Source organism: Bufo bufo, chromosome 4, assembly GCF_905171765.1.
Source record: "Bufo bufo chromosome 4, aBufBuf1.1, whole genome shotgun sequence".
NCBI lineage: Eukaryota > Metazoa > Chordata > Amphibia > Anura > Bufonidae > Bufo > Bufo bufo.
In genome coordinates, this window is record NC_053392.1 from 572822724 (window position 1) to 572845977 (window position 23254).

Here is a 23254-nt window from a genome sequence, read left to right on the forward strand (position 1 = left end):
CCATGCAATCTCTGTCGGGACCCCCAACAGTCACTTTTCACATTTGGATAGGTGAAAATATTAGATTCTAGGAAAAAAGTGGTTAAGTGGAATATATACAGCATAATGTATGTACATAATGTACTTTTAGGGGGTCATTTACTATTCTGAAATACGCCTAAATTAGGCGTATTTCAGGCGCAGATGGTAGCGAAACGGTTAGTTGTGCCTCTATCTGTGACTTCGCCCTGCTCACGACAGGTCTAAAATTGTGGGTGTGGCGTGGATGGAAAAAGGGACGGGCTCATTCATTATTCTCTACGCCTGTTTTAGGTGTCGAAAATTGTCTAAATGTAACACAGCTCGGAAGCTGGCTTATATTTAGAAGCGGCGCTGGATGCGCTGAAGTTATGAAGAGGCTGGTGCCCCTTTATAACTTCGGTGAAACCAACACCAGTTTAATAAATGTGCCTCTTAGTGTACCATTGTAGAAGAGGGGTCAGGCTCATTAGTAAAATAATGCTACCAAACAATACTCAAATAATACCTCTATACAATGCAAAAATAAAACTGCCATACACAGCCTAAATAATACTGCCATGCAAAGTTTTCTTTATACAGCCATATAATATTGTTGCTCAAACCTCACATGGTAACGACAATTAAAGCCAACATAATACAGCCATACAGATCACACATAATAAGATACCACCATACAATGCCCAGATAATACAGCTGTGCATTGGAATGGCACAACATAGAGTCTTAAGAATAGATGCTCCAGAATTGTTATTACATGGGGAATGAAGGTCGTTACCAAAACAGACATGTCAGGAGAGGGGACGGGTCCTCTTTAAAGAAAAAGTCACTTATATCACTCAATGTAATGACTGCATCCCTATAGGGGCATACATTTCAGCTTGACTGTAATATTGTACCCTACATGCAATCTATCACATCTACTGACTTCTCGTCTGTGCAGGAAGATAAACACTGGAAGAACACAAGTTATTAGCATGGTGGTTAACTGAGGTCTAATTACTATATTTTAGATTACTAATTACTGTTAAGCCCTAGACTTTAATTAGCTGCTACAGCAATATAACCAGAGGAAATCCTCCGCTCTGCATCTAATAATGACCAAGGACTGGGAACGCTAAGCTACTGTTTTACAGTCAGGGTGCTGCCACATGTTGCAGCTGTGCTGGGTTTTTGGTGCAGCAAAAAAATGCACCAAAAAGGTATGCAGGTTTTGTATTTTTGCAACAACTTGCCTACATTTATGCTGGGATTTCTTCCAGCAAAATGGGGGGGGGGGGGGGGGGGGGGGGAAATCACACACAGCAAAACTAAATTACATTCATTACGAAATAAAATGACATTAAAGGGAAACCTGCTGTGTTATTGCCATTGACTATCATTGAAGCTCTAATGTAAGTCTATACCAGACAGGAGCTGAAACAATGTATCGCGAGATTACGGCGCTCTAGCTTTCTGACGTCGGGGAGCAAGGAGGAGATTCGGAGGATGCGGGGCGGTGCTGGGCTCCTTCATGCTGGACTCATCTCAGGGACAGTACACATCTCAGGTTAATTTTCATATGTATCAAATCGTTTTTTTTACACAATAAAAGCACACAGAGCTATGGGAACCGGGTATTGCGGATGTGCTAGCGGCGATCTAGCAACCCATGTCCTCAGCTCTATACCAAAAATCCAGGTGACAGGTTCCCTTTAATGTAATTTAAAGTGTAACTGTCATCTCGGTTTATTTTTAGTACAGCATAGGAACAGGGTTGTTAAACATGTTTGTATTATATTTTATTACGGAAAGATGCTGCTTTGTACTAGAAAACAGGGTGTAAAGCCCTAACTGAGTGTTACTAAGGTGAGTCAGTCTTCAGTCTTCAGTTATACTGAGCGCTGAAGACGTCTGTGTGTAACTTACAGAGGCTTCCAGGCTGCCTCTTGTCACTACCCCAGCCCCTGACTATGGACATGTGCCCTAACTACCACCACCCACCATCTTGCCTATCTGTCTTGTTACACAGAGGAGTCTTCAGTAGAACTGAAGACTGAAGACAGACTCTCCTTAGCAACGTTCAGTTAGAGCTTTGGTGCAAAGACTGTTCATTCTTTCTAGTACAAAGAAACACATTACAAGAATGTGTAACATCCCGATCCCTACACTATATAAACCGAAACGACAGTTACATTTACACACGCTGTGTATTTTACCTTTGCTAAAAGAAAATACAGCATAAATGCAGGTATGGCTGCGGCAATGTCAAACTGGAAGTTTTCAGCAAGGAAGCCCGACAGAGCAGCCCAGGCCTGGAAGAGAAGGAGTGAGGAGCCAGCACCGGGAAACAGGTAAGTAAGATTCCCTTTACAGGTCCAGCCAAGTGGGGGAGTTTGCCAAAACCACCCCCATCCCCCATTCTTGCACAACCCAAGGAGTTGTCCCATCTTGGACATTGGTGCCATATAGCTAGGATATCAATGTCAGATGGGTGTGGGTCCCACCTCTGAGACATGCTCCTATTTAGAGAACGAGGCCCTGAAGTGAAGAGGGGCACATCATGTAGCGCGCTTTCCATTCACCGCTCTGGGACTGCCGGAAATAGCCAAAACAAGCGCTCAGCTAATTTCGGAACTCCCAAAGCGCGAACGGAGGGTGGTCGCGTATGCGCGGCTGCTCTCTGTTCACTTCAGGGGTCTTTTTTAGAGGTGGGACCTGCACCTGTCTAACATTGATATCATAGCGATATGCCATCAATGTCCCAGATGAGAATCCCCCTTTAATAAACAGCTATTCACTATTGTAACTGCAACCCATTGGTGACTGATGTGACAACATTGCTCCACCACGGCAGCCAATCACCATAGCATCTCAGCTACACAAGAAAATGTTTGCTGCAACTCCCCTGGAAACCATAAGAGCTTATTTGAATTCCCTTTTATAAGGGCGTGTATTTTTCCACGTTGATTTTACAAGCTGACGACTTTTTGTCTGGCAGAGCCTTGGCGCTTACATCAAATGAACCAACATTTTCCAGAAGAAGAGCCTGTTGCACATTTTTGAGAATAAAGTGGGTCACGCATCATCGTGTCGCTGTAATCGGAACATAAACAACAATCTCAATGGAAATGAGGAGTTATAATTTGAACTATGAAATGAGTAATATAAAAACATGAAAAATATCCTCAGTTTGGCATCACCAGACAATATTTTTTTTGCATGGTTAGAATAATAGGTGAAAAGATGAAAAGAAGTATGTTAGGCCTTATTCACAAGTGACGGACAATCGTTTAATGTCGGTCACACGTTATCCAGAACAAGGACAATATATGGGTATAGTCATACGTGCGTTTTTTTGTCCATTTTTACTGTCCATTTTTACTGTCCGACAGCATCCATACCATACATTCCTCTGGATGGGTCATCAGTATCTGATGGGTGGTGGTCTGACACCTGGGACCCCTGCCAATCAGCTGTTTGAGAAGGCACAGGCACTCACAGTAGAGCTGTAGCCTTCTCACAGTATGGCCATCCCAGGTCATGTTCATCAGTCACGTGGCCTAGGTGCAGCTCAGCCCCATTGAAGCAATGCTGCTGAGCTGCAATACCAAGCACAGTCACTATCAAACATACGGCGCTGTGCTTGGTGAGCAGAGAGAAGGCTGTGGCACTCAGGAGCACCACTGCCTTCTCAAGCAGCTGATCTGCAGGGGTCCTGGTAATAAAACCCCCACCGATCAGATACTGATGACCTATCCATAGGATAGGTCATCAGTATTAAAGTCTCAGAAAAACTCTTTTAATGGCTGTTTTTCAGTAAGGCATCTGATAAAAAAACATCCATGAAAAACTGACAGTTTAACAGTTTTTGAAGGCCGTTTTTCTTCAGCCTTGTGAATAGGGAGCTGATTGACCCTTGTTCTTCATAGATAACTTTGAAGCCCTCAAGATCTTCTGAAAATGAAAGTCTTGTTTAACCACCTCAGCTCCCCTAGCTTAAACCCCCTTAATGACCAGACCACTTTTTACAATTCTGCACTACACTACTTTCACGGTTTTACTTTTACATTTTTACTTTTTTTGTTATTAATCGAAATTTACCGAAATTTTTGCAAAAAAATGACATTTTCACTTTCAGTTGTAATTTTTTTTCCTCTTTAAATACATTTCTATACATTTTTCTCTAAATTTATTGTTCTACATGTCTTTGATAAAAATAAAATGCAATAAGTGTATATTTATTGGTTTGGGTAAAAGTTATAGCGTTTACAAACTATGGTACAAAAATTTGAATTTCCGCATTTTGAAGCAGCTCTGACTTTCTGAGCACCTGCCATGTTTCCTGAGGTTCTACAATGCCCAGACAGTAGAAAAACCCCACAAATGACCCCATTTCAGAAAGTACACACCCTAAGGTATTCGCTGATGGGCATAGTGAGTTCATAGAACTTTTTATTTTTTGTCACAAGTTAGTGGAAAATGATGATTTTTTTATTTTTTCTTACAAAGTCTCATATTCCACTAACTTGTGACAAAAAATAAAAACTTCCATGAACTAGTTTGAAATTTAAATGTGTAAAAAATGTCCTGTGAAATCCTAAAGGTGCTCTTTGGAATGTGGGCCCCTTTGCCCACCTAGGCTGCAAAAAAGTGTCACACATGTGGTATCGCCATACTCAGGAGAAGTAGGGCAATGTGTTTTGGGGTGTATTTTTACATATACCCATACTGGGTGAGAGAAATATCTCTGTAAAAGTCAACTTTTCCCATTTTTTTATACAAAGTTGTCATTTTAGAGAGATATTTCTCTCACCCAGCATGGGTATATGTAAAAAGACACCCCAAAACGCATTGCCCTACTTCTCCTGAGTACGGCGATACCACATGTGTGACACTTTTTTGCAGCCTAGGAGCGCAAAGGGGCCCAAATTCCTTTTAGGAGGGCATTTTTAGACATTTGGATTCCAGACTTCTTCTCACGCTTTAGGGCCCCTAAAATGCCAGGGCAGTATAAATACCCCATATGTGACCCCATTTTGGAAAGAAGACACCCCACGGTATTCCGTGAGGGGCATGGCGAGTTCATAGAAGTTTTTTTTTTTTTTGGCACAAGTTAGCGGAAATTGATTTTTATTTTTTTCTCACAAAGTCTCCCTTTCCGCTAACTTGTGACAAAAAGTTCAATCTTTCATGGACTCAATATGCCCCTCAGCGAATACCTGGGGGTGTCTTCTTTTTCCGAAATGGGGTCACTTGTGGGGTATTTATACTGCCCTGGCATTTTAGGGGCCCTAAAGCGTGAGAAGAAGTCTGGAATATAAATGTCTAAAAAATTTTACGCATTTGGATTCCGTGAGGGGTATGGTGAGTTCATGTGAGATTTTATTTTTTGTCACAAGTTAGTGGAATATGAGACTTTGTAAGTAAAAATAAATAAATAAAAAATAAAAAAATATTTCCGCTAACTTGTGACAAAAAAAAAAAAAATCTTCTATGAACTCGCCATGCCCCTCAAAAGTGATCTTTTTATAGCGCCGCAGCGATTTTACGGTGTTTTTGCAGTGATCAGAAAAAAAAAATTCTGTCACTGCGGTGGGGCGGACTGAACGCAAGTGTGCGCACAAGATCAGGCCTGATCGGGCGAACACTGCGGACAAGAAAAGGCATTTTCTATATAGTTCTGGCAATGTGCGGATCTGCAAAATGCGGAAAGCACATTGCCGGTGTCCGTGTTTTGCGAATCCGCGGTGTCCGTGTTTTGCGGATCCGTGGATCCGCAAAACACATACGGACGTCTGAATGGAGCCATACAGGGGGGTGATCAATGACAGGGGGGTGATCAGGGAGTCTATATGGGGTGATCACCCCCCTGTAAGGCTCCATTCAGACGTCCGTATGTGTTTTGCGGATCCAGGTTCCCCCACAGTTAACAAATGATCGCTGAGGGTCAACTTATCTACAAGGGACCCTTCTAACAAAATTGTCTTGCAAAAGAGGAGAACGCCTTTAAGATATTGTAGAAGGATGAAATACACATTATGTAAGAAACTGAAAAATGAGACGTATTAAAAAGGAAACATGAGAAATAAAGCCAGACCCTAAATCAACCAAAGATGTGTTAGTCCCATTTATGAGGCACCTCTTTTCCTTAGAACACTTTATGGCTGGTGTACATATCCATAAAATATACACTCCAAAAAACTGTGCATGCGATTAATAAATATTGCATGTATTACAACTCGTCTTAGCCTCACAGCTTTTACTGTGCACTCTCTGGCACCGGTCACTCATTCTAAGCATAAAGATCAATGTGCACTGTGGATAACTACTAAAGGTATCATGACAATGCAGTGCAATAACTATAAGATGTGTATTTAAAAAATAAATAAAAACAACCTAAACCTCACCTAGTGGTAAAAAAAAAATGCAGTATGGAAATTTGTAATTTTAATACAAAGACTGTAAATATATTAAATATCTGGTGTTAAAGGCGGTTCTGACCATTCAAAACTGCTAACAGCACCAGGTAGGGGCCGGCCAGGAGGAACAGTACATACATACCTTTTGCTGGCCTTTTCTCAACATGAATAGTGTGAATATGATGTTTTATTCTGCCAGTGGAGTTTCACTGTGAAAGCAAATGACCTTACTGGAGCACCGAAGGGCTTGCCAGAGCCCTTAGGGCACCAGTTTGCTACACCCCTTCAGCTTTAGTCTCTTCCCCTGGATTGACAGGGCTAAACATTGCCTTTAGCTCAGACTTCTTGCACCTCCACAATGGCTACCGGTCTTGGTTTTTGCGCAGTGAATCTCCAGCTGCTCTTTACATCCACTGCGCATGTACAGAGACTGGAAGTCACAGTGAAAGAGCAAGAAGACTGGGCTCTGTTTAGCTCTGTAAATCCAGGAGAAGGGGGATGTCCCGGGGTAATGTGAATAACAGGTACACCAGACAGACACCATAGGATAACAGTCTAGGCCTAGAAGCTAGTGAGGGAGAGATGGTTACCTCCTAGCAATCCCTGTGTCTCTCCCTGACTCCTGACAGTATGTGCAAGCCCTGTTGGTGGACGAACACGTACACTCGTACCTATACCCTGCTAATACTGTAGCAAACCCTATATTAGGGAACGGGGAATGAGACTGCCGGTACCTTCCACAGTGAAGGGGCCAGCGTCTCCCTGAGACGTAGACTGACACAAACAACACAGAGCAAAAGCGGAACTTAGCTTGGGAAGAGTGAAGAACAAGGGATCCACAAACATCCAGCAGGAACTCCAGAAGGAACTATCAACCGCATGGTGAGAAGTCAGAGGCAGACTAAAATAGAGCCTCTAACCAGCAAACGAACCGAACCTGTGGAGAGGTGGGATCCCACCCACAACAACAAACTGAAAGGAAACACCTAGAGCCTGTCAGATAGACTAACGTGCAGCAAGTCTATCTGATCTCCTCAAATCTCTCACAGGGTCGGCAGTGACAGTACCCCCCCTTCTACGGGTGACCTCCGGGCACCCAGACCCGACCTTATCTGGGTGGGCCCTGTGAAAGGCCTTAGGAAAGCGACTGGCACTGATATCAGTCGCTGGAACTAACGTTCTTTCCTCTGGACCGTAACCCTTCCAATGTACGAGGTACTGAAGGGACCCCCGAAGAACACTTGAGTTAATTATTCTGGAGATTTCAAACTACAGATTACCATCCACCAAGACAGGAGGAGGTGGCAAGGGAGATAGTTCAGCAGGTTCGACATAGTTTTTCATCAACGACCTGTGGAACACATTTTGATTCTTCCAAGTCTGCGGAAGTTTGAGACGAAATGCAACAGGATTAACAATGGCAGAGATTTTGTAAGGACCAATAAATCTTGGGCCCAACTTCCAGGAGGGTACCTTCAACCTAATGTTCTTAGTGGACAACCACACCAAATCACCCACAGACATACGTTTCTTGTCAGACATACGTTTATATCTTTCGCCCATTTTTTTCTAATTGGTTTGAATCTTCCGCCAGATAGATGACAAAGAGGAAGAGAATCTTTCCTCTTCTGGTATACCAGAGGACTCAGTCCCCGAAAAAGTACCAACCTGAGGGTGAAACTCATATGCACCAAAAAATAATGACTTATCAGTGGACTCCTGTCTACGGTTATTTAAAGCAAACTCGGCCAAAGACAAAAATGAAGACCTCCGGGCACCCAGACCCGACCTTATCTGGGTGGGCCCTGTGAAAGGCCTTAGGAAAGCGACTGGCACTGATATCAGTCGCTGGAACCTACGTTCTTTCCTCTGGACCGTAACCCTTCCAATGTACGAGGTACTGAAGGGACCCCCGAAGAACACTTGAGTTAATTATTCTGGAGATTTCAAACTACAGATTACCATCCACCAAGACAGGAGGAGGTGGCAAGGGAGATAGTTCAGCAGGTTCGACATAGTTTTTCATCAACGACCTGTGGAACACATTTTGATTCTTCCAAGTCTGCGGAAGTTTGAGACGAAATGCAACAGGATTAACAATGGCAGAGATTTTGTAAGGACCAATAAATCTTGGGCCCAACTTCCAGGAGGGTACCTTCAACCTAATGTTCTTAGTGGACAACCACACCAAATCACCCACAGACATACGTTTCTTGTCAGACATACGTTTATATCTTTCGCCCATTTTTTTCTAATTGGTTTGAATCTTCCGCCAGATAGATGACAAAGAGGAAGAGAATCTTTCCTCTTCTGGTATACCAGAGGACTCAGTCCCCGAAAAAGTACCAACCTGAGGGTGAAACTCATATGCACCAAAAAATAATGACTTATCAGTGGACTCCTGTCTACGGTTATTTAAAGCAAACTCGGCCAAAGACAAAAATGAAGACCACTCCTCCTGAATCTCGGAGACAAAACACCTCAAATAAGTCTCCAGGTTCTGGATAGTGTGTTCAGTTTGTCCGTTCGACTGGGGATGGAAAGCCGAAGAGAAGGACAACTGAACTTCCAGAAGAGAACAGAATGCCCTCCAGAACCTGGAAACAAATTGTGTCCCCCTATCCGACACCATATCAGAGGGAATGCCATGTAATTTCACAATGTTATCAATAAACACTTGTGCGAGAGTTTTGGCATTAGGCAAAGCTGATAAAGGTATAAAATGCGGCATCTTACTGAAACAATCCACCACCACCAAAATCACCGTCTTCCTAGAAGAACTAGGAAGATCAGTGATGAAGTCCATGGACAAATGCGTCCAAGGACGGGATGGACAAAGGAAGAAGAGATCCTGAAGGCCGAGTATAAGTCACCTTGGCACGTGCGTAGGTCTTACAAGCTGCCACATAGCCCTGCACACTTTTACGTAACCCTGGCCACCAGAATCTCTGGGAAATAAGATCCACCGTGGATCTACTCCCAGGGTGTCTTGCAAGGACGGTGTCATGATGTTCCTTAAACACTTTGCACCGAAGCCCAGAAGGAACAAATAACCTCACTGGGGGACAGGAATCAGGTGCCTCACCTTGAGCATTCAACACCTCAGCCTCAAGTTTAGGATACAGAGCTGACACCACCTCCCCATCAGACAAAATCGGAGCAGGTTCCTGAGAATCTCCCCTTTTCCCCCAGGGAAGCTACGCGACAAAGCATCCGCCCTGATGTTTTTGACCCCAGGGCTATAAGTGACCACAAAATTAAATCTGGTAAAAAATAATGACCATCTGGCCTGCCTTGGATTAAGACCCTTTGCCGATTAATTACAGTATAGGGATGGATCGCTCCTTCCAACCAATGGCGCCACTCTTCAAAAGCCAATTTAATGGCCAGCAACTCTCTATTACCAACGTCATAATTTATTTCAGCAGAAGAGAGTTTTTTTTAGAAAAGAAAGCACAAGGGCGCCATTTGCCAGGAGAGGGACCCTGTGACAATGTCAGATAGACTCACGTGCAGCAAGTCTATTTGATCTCCTCAGATCTCTCACAGGGCCGGCAGTGACAGGGGAGGGACTAAATCTGAAGGAGTTTAACAAGCTGGTGGTCTAAGGGCTCTGGCCAGCCTTTCGGTGCTCCTGTAAGGTAATTTGCATATGAATACATTCTAAGCAAAGGGGCAATGAATAGTCATAATCAGCGCATTATTTTTATCAGCATGCTAAACCATGCTATATGTCTTGTTTAATTGAGTTGATCATGCTGACAGCTCCTCTCCACTGCTCTGAGTGACAGCTGTGGTGGTCTCAAGTTGGATGCTACAGCTGTCACTCAAAGCAGAGGGGAGGGGCTGCAGCAGCTCAATGCAGAGAACACTTCACAGTGAAGCTACACCTCCCGGGCGCTTGAAATAGCAAAATCTGAGAAAATAAAACTTCATATTCACATTGCTCCTGATGAGAAAAGCTACACAATAGGCATGTTTCTACTGCTCTCCCCAGCCCCCATCTAGTGCTGTCAGCAGTTTAGCCTGGTCCAAACTGCTGACAGACTCCCTTTAAAACTAATAACCGATGTGTAAACAGTCACTTCACCAGCAATCTCGACAAAGGCTTTTCCTCTATAACATTTTCCAGTTTAAAGCAATGGCAGCCGACCCAAGCCTTAGTTCACAATTACCTGCTCGTACGCTTGTTCCGCTTGACGGTTCGCATCAATAACTTGTCTTTCCAGCTGCTGCATCTGCACAAAAAAACAAAAACAGTGTTATAAAGGGGATAAAGTGTTGATTATTTAATAATGATTTCTATAAATTGGCTTTGAAGTCCCAGTAATGGATGGTGACATTATCCATCGTCTTCTATATTAGATGAAAGCCTCCGTCTGTTACCTGCCATGCATGAAAGGTTATGATATGACGGCCTGCAATTTGCGGTTCATGCACCTGTCACGAATCGTAAGCCGAAATGACCTGAATGTCAGATCAAAATGTTTCAGCAAATGTCCAAAAGAACAGGGTGAGTCACTACTATGAGGGGGAAGAGGGGGAAACAAGACCGCCAGGTTATTAGCTTAGGTGCAGTGTGGACCTATGGGGATCCAGAACATGGTGCACACCGATAGCTCGGGTTCCATACTGTGCCCCCAAATTTATATGGGAGCACACAGAGTTTTTTTTTCTAATAGCCTCATATTTAGAATGTGAGAAAAAATATAATGCCATGCTCCATTGAATGATGAATATTCTCGCCTAGACGACCACGGAGTGCCTAAAAGACCATAATACAGCAATGCTACTTGGGTAAAATACAGTGTCCCAGAGAAGTACAATATGAAAGCATACAGAGTGCCTATGAGTCCATAATACAGACCCATATGGACTCCATGTCCCCGCACAAGGTCAGTGCTCGTGGCTTTTCCGTGTTCTTGATCCCTTACATATAGCTGAGGATGGTTTCCCAAGGTTGTGATAGATCGTAGTTTTTAAAATGTTCTAGTTCAAACTCTATACGGCTATATATGTGGTCTAAATGGCTAAGCCCCTTTACACAGGCCAGTCATGGGGAAGATTATTGGGAACGAATGATCGTAAGAACGCTCGTTGTTGATTATTGGCCTGGGTAAAGATCCGGTCAATCATCCAATTAAAGGGATTGTCTGGGTTCAGAGCTGAACCCGGACATACCCTTTTTTTCACCCAGGCAGCGCCCCTGAGGCTAGCATCGGAGCATCTCAGACTCGGGCTCTTTTGTTTTCAATAACACACTGCCGGGCAGAAACTTCCGCCCGGCAGTGTGTTCGGTGACGTCACCGGCTCTAATGGGCGGGCTTTAGCTCTGCCCTAGCAGTTTTACTGGCTAGGGCAGTGCTAAATCACACCCATCAGTGCCGGTGACGTCATCGGGGTTCCTGACAGCCACATGGAGAGCCCCGATACGTCACTGGAACTCCAAAAAATGCCTTTGCCCTGCGCGATTTTGCGCAGGGCAAAGGAGAGCATCGGAGCATGAACTGCTCCGATGCTCATGTCAGTGTGGCTGCCAGGGGGAAAATGGAGGGATGTCCGGGTTCAGCTCTGAACCCGGACAACCCCTTTAATCGTTGAAAGCATCATGGAGGCAGACACCAAAATCATTGTTCTTGAGCAGCCAATCGTCCTGTGTATACTGGCTGAAGAAATACAGACTATACAGGGGTGCTTTAAAAGTTTGTGAACCCCTTAGAAATATCTATATTTCTGCATAAATTTGACCTCAAATGACATCCAATTTTCACACAAGTCCTAAAAGTAGACAAAGGTAAACAAATCCAACAAATGAGTCCAAAAATATTAGACTTGTTAATTTATTTATTGAGGGAAATGATCCAATCTCACGTGTCACTGAGTGGCAAAAATATGTGAACCTTTAGGCTGTGACCCTGCACCTGTAAGAACAACATCACTACTGTGCTGCTCCATCTTGCTTATTGCTTAGATTGATGGTATGACCCAATAAAATGTAAGAAACCCCGTTCTAACTTTGGATATAGGTTCCCATCTTCTGTATTTTCACAGAAGATGTATTTTCCTGACCCAAACAGTTGCCTACTACGGTTTGGATGTCCCTTTGTTGTTACGCAGTAGTGTCTCTTCACCCTTATGGATCAGTTGTCAATCTCACTACTCCAAGAGGGGAGGCCTGGTGATTTTCCTGCAGCAGAGTCCATATCTCTCGATAGGGGATAAAGGGTGAAGACCAGGGGACCGCTAGGCCTTAGGAGTGGCCCCAAGCCAAATCTGTTTGGTTGACACAGTGGTTCCACACCAACTGTCTAACAATAAGCCACTATTTTAGTTTTACCTTGAAGCTCTCGGGCCCCAATGTAAAACTTGTACCAGGGCTGCCCGACCATCATATTTCATTTATAGAGATAGTATAGTTGTATAGGACAGGGGATGCCTTTGGACCCCTCAAGCTCCATGGCCTATGTTCAAATGCAACTAAACACCTTCAATAGTTCCACCAAGGATGATGCTTACGTCCTATTAATGGCTCTATAGCACCACTTCATTAAAACACAGCTATGTTCTGTGACCTCATGGTGCTCTAAGCTACAAAGGAGGTCTGAGCTGAGGTAGTCAGAAACACTCCTTGGTCATTGGCGGCACATGTTGCTGCTGTATTCCTCTATCATGGCTTACACTGCAGCTCTGTATATTGAGACTGGCTGCTATGTCTTAGCACAAACTCACCAGGAAGTTGTAAGCTTTTTATATTTTTATATCATTGAAAAATCTTATTCTCTTGATCTTTTGAATGATCGGTTGTTTTAACAAGGCTCCTTTTTTTTTTTGCAGCCAAGAGGTGTAGATCTGTTTTACGTCCTCCACCGTGTAAGCTCACGCTTTCTGCACGTCTTGGAGGTGGAGATGTTTATGTCTTCATCACGATGGAAATTTATTAGCAGAGAAGTTTCCTAAGCTGGGGAATGGGGTGAAGTAAATATTAGGAACATTATTATTGGCAAGACGTGCCACAAGCTCGGTCTCTGTAATGTGGTTGGCAGACACAGTCATGGGGTGACCTAAATATGTAACACAATCCCTAAATTGTAAGGAACATAGTCTGTTTGTGAAACCACACCATCAGAAAGACGTGGTATATTGTATTGTGTTTCAGCTGTCCCATTCTGAGGCTGCATTAGATACTGATGATAGGTCATCAATATCAGATCAGTGGAGGTCCAACACCCACACCCCCACTGTTCAATAGTTTCGGGGAGCTGCCAGTGCACAAATCTATCCAGTGGATGGAAGGCTACATCCTCTGTGTAGTTAGGGCTCATACACACAAATAAAAGAAATTCAGTGTCCATTACTTTTTTTTTTTTGCAGCCCCTATGTGGAACCATTCACTTCAACAGGCCGCAAAAAACGGAAATGACTCTGTGTGCATCCCGTGTCCATATGGCTGTTCCACAGATAAATAGATCATGTCCTATTATTGTTCACTTTACGGACAAGCCGTTAAGTTTCGCAAAATGCACACTGCCAGTATCCGTCTTTTGCGGATCTGCAATTTGCGGACCACAAAACAACAATGGTCATGTGCATGAGCCGTTAACCTTCCATTCAATTGAATGGGAGCTGAGCTGCAGTATCCGGCACGGCCATTACAGAGTGGACGGAACCTTGTGCTTCTGGTTTTCTCTACTGGAAATAGCAGATTAGCGGGGGTGCAGGGTGTCAGATCCCCACTGGTCTGATACCGATGACCTATCCTGATGAAAGGCCAGCAATATCTACCGGAAACCCCTTTTAATACATTTATTAGAAGTCTCTATATCAGTGCTTCGTGCACTGTGTAGAAGCTATAAAATGATGGAGTTTTCAAGTGAAGCTGTAGTTTGGAGTTCAAGTAATATTAATCACTTGTACAAGTTTAGAGATAAATATGTTCTTTATTTTCAGAAACAGCGCCACTCTATTTCTTAGGCTGTCTCTGGCATTGCAACTCATCTCAGTTCAGGTGAATGCTGTAGTACCACATACAGTCCATGAACCATAGTGGTGCTGTTTCCAGAAAAAGTAGTCAGTTATTCAAATCCTGGATGAATGCAGTTAAAGGGGACCTTTCCCATCTCCTGATATCTCTTAGTAACTACTTGAATTTCCCATGCAGGGGAGCACCACCAATGAGTCGACGTGAGGCACCAGGCAGGGGCAATGGGTAGGAGCGAAAGGAGGATTATCTGTTTCTGCAGTATAGTATTGGGAAGCACAGTGGGAACTGTATGAGGTGCTGTATAACCCTTGCTGTATGGTGCTGTATAACCCTATGTTTTGTAGCTCTGTATGTATGTCTTCAACTGTAGGGCTGGAGGGAAGGGATTAGGTAAAAAAATTGGCATTGGGGGTTTTCGCCTCAGGCAGCAGAAAGGCTCGGTGCACCCCTGTTCCTATGTAATAATTTACTGACTCTGTGTTGTGCTATTCCGTTATTGTTCCTTTTGGAAATTTTTAAATTGTCTACCAGGAGTTTGACATTAAGGTCCAGATGGGTGTCACCAGTTGGAGGGGGTTGTCCCTGCATGGTCTCACACTATCCAATCAGCTGCCAGCTGTCACGGTCCCTCCCATGACAGAGGTTAAAAGATCTGAGAGACTGGCGGCACGTGAGGTTATCTGACAGTCTCTCTGTTTTGACTTTGCAGTGTTGTTGTTGGTAATGACCACACCTCTTTTTCCAGGTGCAGCTTGTGGTCATTCCTGCTACTCTATTTAGTCTGGACTCACACTTCATACCATGGGGTTGATATTATCTGCCTGGAGTTGAAAGAGGTGGTGTTCTCATCTGAATTCCTGCTCATCCATTTTCTATTGAAGATAAGTATACTTCTCTTAGTATTTAGTTGTTCCCATTTGCTCGTTGTTTACTAGGCCTCAGGGAGATGCTGGTTCGTTCATCTGGGAAGGAACCAATAGTCTCAGACCCTGTCACTAATCCTAGGCATTTTCAGGGTTACTTGGGCCTAGGTTCCCGGTGTATGAATATTCCCACCTTCGGGGTCTATTCATACTGACAGGAGTCAGGGCTAGGTCTAGGGTTTTCTTAGGTGGTGACCGTTTCCCTTTTCCCTAGCCTTGAGGCCTAGTTCCTGGTCATTTTCCTTCTGTTGTCATTCTGGTGTTCCTCCCCTCTCCCTACTTTGTGACACCAGCATCAGACTGTGCGGGGACATACCCCTTCAACTGGTAACACCCAGATTGTTCTTTATTACAGTTCATTCATACAGTCTAGTAGAAATAATAGAGGAATAATACAACATAGAGTCACAAGAACTGTTTTTACTTTGGGGAATGCAAGTAGTTACTAAAACAGACATGTCATAGTATATATACAGTGTAATACAAGTGTCGAAATAGAATAGCAAAAGGGGGGCATTTACAGGAAATTACATGTCCGGGGAATTATTTAGCAAAAATGTGGTACTGTCCTTCAAGTTAGAAACGGACTCCATACATTTGGTGAAAGTGGTTGCACATTACACATGTATAGGTTTAGGATGGGACGCCCACCGCTGAGGATACTAGCCGCTTTCTCCCTGCTGCACAATGAATGTCTCACTTACATGGCAGTGAATACCAGAAGCATGCTGAAAGAAGTCTCTTGTGCCGGCTGGAGGTGTAACAGGTTGGCTGCTCCCCTGTTTGCAGAGGGTTCACTTCCCAGTCGGATCACATTCCCTCTTTAGCTCAGAGCCCAGCTCAGATCTGAATGTCTATTATATATAGTACATGCATTTATGTGGCAGAACTCCAGGGAAGGGAGGTGTAAAAATATTCCTATTAACAACTGTGTATTATTATTTTTGTTTTACTTAGACTCAGTTCACATTGACATTTCAACTTGTTGGATTTTTTTTTAAGGAATCTGGTCACAAAAAATGGTTCTATACAACTGAGACTCCAAGAAGAGAGGGAATCGGGCAATGTCTAGTTACACGCATTCACACTGGTGGGCATGACGAGGTAAAACATGGCCAGAGGCCGACTTCATGCAGTCAGTGTTTGGTCTGTGATTTCCATCAGTGATTGGAGCCTCCACAGAGATAAGGTGTAATTAAAAGATTTTCTCCTGTTCTGTGTTTTTGATCTGCACTTGGATTTGGTACACAATCACTGATGGAAATCACTGATCAAACACTGGCCTTTAAGAGACTGCTTGCTTGGCACATTCTTTCTTTGTTAGAAAAGTTCCTTCCCAATAAGTTAATTAGAGACTATATAACAAATAAAGATACCCGCGCTACCACAGTAAAAGAGAAGGGAGAGATGTTGTACACTGTAGCTATACTATAAGTCCGTCGCTGCCGGTCTAGAGAGGGTTAATTGCCCAAACCCTCAATGGAGATATGTAGATATACAAAGGTATAGCCCTAGACCCGCGCTGACAACTTAGTGCAAAAATAGTAGTGAATCACGTAACTCGAGTGTTTATATCTTTTCCACGGGACTACTAAGTTGCTGTTTACCAACAATGCCGAGTCGTCTCAGCTCTTATGTCCCTGTTTATTTCTATAATTAATACATTGCTTTCCACTAACCTTTATTGGGGCAACAATGCAGGATGACTACTTGCCTGGATTACGATGATGTACAGCAGTGATGCCCAACCTACGGCCCAAATGCGGCCCGCGAAGCCGTGTCATGCGGCCCGCGCAGTGACCGGACTTTATCAGCGCAGGGCGCGCTGCGAACGGCCCAGGCAGCAAAGCGATGCTGCCTGTGCCTGCAATCTCCCCGCCCAGCGCCGCCTCCTAGCTACTTTATTCACTGCACTTGCCTCTGTGAAATTGAAGAGAAGCACCATAATCTTGCACAGGCGTACTGGCAGAGCGCCTGTGCGAGATTATGGCGCTTCTCTTCAATTTCACAGAGGCAAGTGCATTTCTAGCTACGCCCCTGATTGTTAAGATTGGGCGGGCACTGGAGCGATAGAGCGCCCTGCTGTAGGAGAAGCCGGCGGGAGATGAAAGGAGGAGGGGCCAGCTCCTGGTGGTGTCGGGCACACGGCGCAAGCATGGCGGTGGAGGATCTGACTGAAGCCTAAAGACCAGACATCAAGGTAGACCTGCAAAAGAAGGTGACCGCAGTATGTGATGTATACATGTGTGTAATGTATGTAGTGCAGTGTGTGATCATCACATACTGTACTACATACATTACACACATGTATACATCACATGCCCCCTCACAGTAATAATGCCAAGATATGTGCCCTCTTTACAGACTTAATGCTCACACATGCCCCCTCACAGTAGTTATGCCCAGATATGTGCCCCCTCACAGTAATAATGCCAAGATATGTGCCCTCTTCACAGATGTAATGCTCACACATGCCCCCCTCACAGTAGTTATGCCCAGATATGTGCCCCCTCACAGTAGTTATGGCCAGATATGTGCCCTCCTCACAGTAGTTATGCCCTGATATGTGTCCTCCTCACAGTAGTTATGCCCTGATATGTGCCCTCCTCACAGTAGTTATGCCCAGATATGTGCCCCCTCACAGTAGTTATGCCAGATATGTACCCTCTTCACAGTAGTAATGCTCACTCGTGCCCCCTCACAGCGTTTGCATTTCTTTCTGGCAAAGCTACCTGGTTCCGGCCCGCGAAATTTATCATGCTATCTTCAGTTTGCAAGCGCGCGCGGTCCCGGCCAGTGACATGTGCGCGCGAGGGAAACCGCGCTGGAAGTCCTTGGGAGCGAGAGTTCTACGAAATCACACTGGGTACAGGTGCCTCCTTGGACCACAATACCTCAGACGCGTTTCGGAATTACCGAATTCCTTCCCCAGGGAAACTGAAGATACTACAACTTGAATCCAGCTACCGGGACTATTTGCAGGGAATCCTGTACATCATCGTAATCCAGGCAAGTAGTCATCCTGCATTGTTGCCCCAATGAAGGTTAGTGGAAAGCAATTTATTAATTATAGAAATAAACAGGGACATAAGAGCTGAGACGACTCGGCATTGTTGGTAAACAGCAACTTAGTAGTCCCGTGGAAAAGATATAAACACTCGAGTTACGTGATTCACTACTATTTTTACACTAAGTAGTCAGCGCGGGTCTAGGGCTATACCTTTGTATAATTACAGAATATCTCACTTCTGAGGCACCCAGCGATCAGCTGTAATCTACTTTTAATGTGTTTGTTCACATATCAGTTTTTACTGACTGTGCACTACTTTGTGGTGCAGACCAAACACACCCATTAAAGTCTATGGATCAGGGGGGGGGAAACGGAAATGTGTTTGGTCAGTGTTTTATGTTTTTCATCAGTGATTGAGAGCCAAAAGAAGGAGTGGAGCCTAAACAGAGATAAGGTATAATAAAAAGTTTTCCACCTGTTCTGTGTTTTTGACCCGGCTCTAGTATTTTCTAGGCAATTCCCCACAATGATTAGTGCCGATCCCATCTCTGGCAGGGAATGAGTGAATTTTTATGAGAGTTTAGGAAACAATCGAGCAAGTACTGTGAAGCAGATGGTGAACTCTCTGTTATGGGGTGGGACCTGTACCTTCTGCGAGCCCCTAAAGAGCCGATGCAGATGATGGGAGTGGTAGTGGCCCTAATGGGATGCTGTGTCACAGAGTACACCCTCAGGCCATCGATGGAGTGAATGAATCAGGCAGAACAACAAACATTTTTCTTTACCGAGTGCAAAAGATGAATTGCAGTACATCCAACTGTACAAGGTGCAATGTCTCTATTCCCAGCTGATGAGGTATGGTGGCAGGCAAGATGGCAGACAATAGCACTCTAATGTAGTCATTCTCTCTATCCTGATTTCCCTTCACTGACAGCAATAAGCTGGCACTTTGGCCATAGATGTCCACTTGTGAAATGTAAGCTTTTGAGTGAGCCTGTCCTGAACTGTGGTGATGGTGTCTTAACTTGTTATCCCCTCATCTGCAGCAGAGTCTGTATAGCTGTAGGGCTGATCACTCTGCTGACTTTGTACTCAGTAGCTTGCAGATCTTCTGGTGGCCTGGGACCCTACAGTCTCCCTGGAGTAGTGGTCCTCACAGACGAGCTGTATCATTGCTCCCAGAGGCCCATGGAGCTGGAGCAGATAGACATGCTCCCCCACTCCAGGCTTGCCATGCTAACTCTCACTAGAACTCTCTAGAGCTCCCCATCATGTCAGAAAGCAGGACTGCCCCCAATAGGGGAGGAATGGAATGGCAAGTTGCATTTCTAATGCCAACCATCTCTCATCATTGCTGAAGCTTACACCAGATACATAAAACATATTATGATATTACAATATATAATAAACAATTGCAGATACCCTATCTGGGGTATTGTACACCTATCAGACATTTATGGTATAGGTCCATGTGCTGTCCACATTTTTTGTGGCCCCATAGAAATAAATGGGTCCGCATCTGAACCGCAAAAAATGCGGTGGTGTGCATCAGGACTTAAAGGGAACCTGTCACCGGGATTTTGTGTATAGAACTGAAGACATGGGTTGCTAGATGGCCGCTAGCACATCTGCATTGCCCAGTCCCCATAGCTCTGTGTGCTTTTATGATGTAAAAAAAACTATTTGATACATATGCAAATGAACCTTAGATGAGTCCTGTCCCTGACTCATCTCTCGTACAGGACTCATCTCAGGTTAATTTGCATATGTATCAAATTGTTTTTTTTTTACACAATAAAAGCACACAGAGCTATGGGGACTGGGCAATGCGGATGTGCTAGCGGCCATCTAGCAACCCATGTCCTGAGCTCTATACACAAAATGCCGGTGACAGGTTCCCTTTGATCAAAGAATACAGTCTATTTCAGAACAATAACTGCTCCAGCTAGGGGTTGTCGTCCTGAATTCAGTGGGACTAGGATAACGTACAGTTCTACAAATAGGACAAGAGGACAATACCAAGCAGCATGTTTTCTAGTTTTTTATTTTAGGAACAATTCTTCTGTGGACAGATGTTATAAAGCTAATATTCTCATATCCAGAGGAGCAGTTCGGCTCTACTGTGTAGGCGTCGTTCTCCAGCGCTTACCATAGAACTAGGCTGCCTGGACGGAAACAGTGCTCTCTCTGCGTGCACTTTTCTTCCTACTCACACATTCAGCACATCTGTATCGCATGGTCTGCCAATATGTTCTGGCAAAAATACTGACGCAAGAATACACACACCTCCAGGGTTTATTATCATTGCTGAAATTTGCCAAGACATACAAACACTTCGGTATTTTGTTTAAAAATGGGAAAATTCTGAATATCTTTATGTAGGAAATAGTGAGGGAATCATCTGGGAGCAGCAATATGACTATATTCAAATAAAACTTTGCAACTGTTGTCTACTGCTTTGCAAGCAACGGTCTATCCTTAGGAGATGGTCCCTCACTACCTTACAAGTGGGGGTCCAACACCGCGAACCTCCACCGATCATCTGTTCTGCAGTAGTTTCACGCTGGAAGTCAGAACCAGAACTACACAGCTATGCTGTGCAGAGGAAGGAGCTGAGTACTGCAATGTTACTCCCATTCACCTCAGTCCACAGCACAACGGACAGAGCGGGTTCTGGTGCCTGATCGGCGGGGCTTCGGGCTGTTGGACCCCCGCTGATCAGATAGTGATGGCCTACCCCTGTAATGGCTAACCTCCGGCACTCCAGCTGTGGTAAAACTACAACTCCCAAGATGTACACCTGCTTAGCTGTTCTCAGAACTCCATAGAAATGAATGGAGCATGCTGGGAGTCGTAGTTTCACCACAGCTGGAGTGCCGAAGGGTTAGCCATCACTTGTAAATCAGAGGACAACCTCTTTAATATCTTAATGCATCTAAACTACAAAATGCAGAAATTTAGCAAATTTTTATAAAATATCCTGCTGTTTTGTGTCTGCAACTCCTGTGCAGAAATATACATTGCCATGGTTACAGACAACATATAAACCTGTGTGATCTTTTCCTGCAGTCATGTTCCACTGCTTTATTCCTCTACTTTTTACTAATATGCATCAGTAAGTAGCAAAAACTAGGGGTTGGATGGAAAGTAGTGTAATGGAAGGACACGACTACACATGGTGTGCTTGTAGTCTGTTGCTATGGAGACACATAGGTCTGCGTATGAGCTGTAGACTCTTGTAATTAAGACTACCTGCACAGCTGTTTTTTTTTAGATGCACTGGAGCAATAACAATTGTTGGAAAGCTGTACCTACATTTTCTATAGGTATTCCACTAGAAAACGAACGGCCATGAAATGGATAAAAAAACAAACTACCTTATACTCACCTATCCGATCTCCCAGCGTTGCCCACCAGACAATTCAATAGTACTGCACGCCCAAAATAACTGCACCAACTGAAAGGGGAGGCTAGAAGTTAAAGAGAAAAAAGTGAAGATGCAGCTGCAAAGGTAGGTGGACAGCAGCATTTCTTTGAGCCTGAGATAGGTCACCATAATATGGGGCGGTTTCTGTGGCTCTTTGATGACCAGAATAGTATCCTGCTTTGCAATTTTTTTCTTGTGAAACAAGGAAACCTGATGGACCTCTAAGATGGCATTGAAATAGAGATTAAAAGCAATAGTTGAGTATTAACTTGGACTGGACAATACTATATTACAATTGGAATCTTGTTTTAAAAAACTGCTGTATGTATTGCTGTTATATACAGTACATGTTATGGTATCCCCTGCTGTTCTTTGGATTCTGTCTCAGAATGTCCACCTAAGGTGTCCATGATGATGAGAAGAAGCTGCTTCTAGTGCACTGATTCTTAACAGGGTAGGTTCACACCTCCGTTTAACTAATCTGGCAGAGAAATCAATGGGATCCGGCGCTGAACGGCATTATCTGGCTAGGCCGGATCTGGTGAACTCTGGCAGGCTGTTCCTTGCCAGAACCGTCTACGGGATCAGTTAGGGTGGAGGTGTGAACCTACCCTTAGATGGCTTGTATAATGTGTCTGCCATGTACATGAGAATCTGAGCAATGGGACTGAGCCACTGAGCATGTGTGACCACCGACCCTGGACAGATTAGGTGGAGGTTCTAAGAGGGAGTCGAAAGGCCTTCAGCCAGCACCATAACAAGTACATAACAGCAAGCTCGAGACACAGGGGCATTTTTAAATTATTCTGATTGACGAATTGTTGTTTTGTGATTATGGGACAAGCTGTTGAATGGATGCTTTCAATCTGGCGGTCCGTGACCCTTGGCATCTCTCCGATCCTGGAAGGCATGGCTGCCGGAATACACAGCCTTCCAGCAGCTCTGTATTGCTGGTGGTCAACGGCCAACGGGGCATCTCTCTGCTGTCTCCTAACGGGCATAGCTACCAGGGTCTGGTCCCACACTCTAGGTCTCTCCTAGCAATCTCTGTCTTTTGCCTATTAGTTCCTGTTCTGCTCCCTTACAAAGGAGCTGTTCTCTCTCCTGAGTGTCTGTTTTAGTAACTGCATGCATTTCCCATGTAATAATAATTCTGGAGCATCTATTTTTATGACTCTGTGCTGTCATCCCTGCATTATTCCTGCTACAATTAGAGCCTACAATAACCCAAAAACAGTACCTCACTCCCCAACCTACTGCAACTTGTACAAAAAAAGAGAAAGGATTTTTACAAGGTAAAAAATCGCATTTTATTCAATATAAATCACATGATCAATACAGGTAATGCTCAAAAGGGACAGGACATGGAGACTGAGCCAGAAAAGGGCTGTACAATGTGGAGAATCACAATGGGGGATAATGTGATCCTGAACAGCAGAGAACAACAATTTACCAGAGGCCGTGAACAAAAGTGTAGTTGCGGGTGCAATTGCT

At 44.2% G+C, this 23254-nt stretch overlaps 1 protein-coding gene across 2 annotated transcripts in view; it reads right to left on the minus strand.

The window, feature by feature from the left end:
* PLEKHH2 (pleckstrin homology, MyTH4 and FERM domain containing H2) overlaps positions 1–23254 on the minus strand; it is a 165360-nt gene that overhangs the window by 79179 nt on the left and 62927 nt on the right. For both annotated transcript variants that reach the window (XM_040430337.1, XM_040430338.1), the window contains exon 3: positions 10595–10657. In XM_040430337.1, the coding sequence (XP_040286271.1) occupies positions 10595–10657 (63 nt within the window). The remainder of the gene's footprint in view (positions 1–10594; positions 10658–23254) is intronic.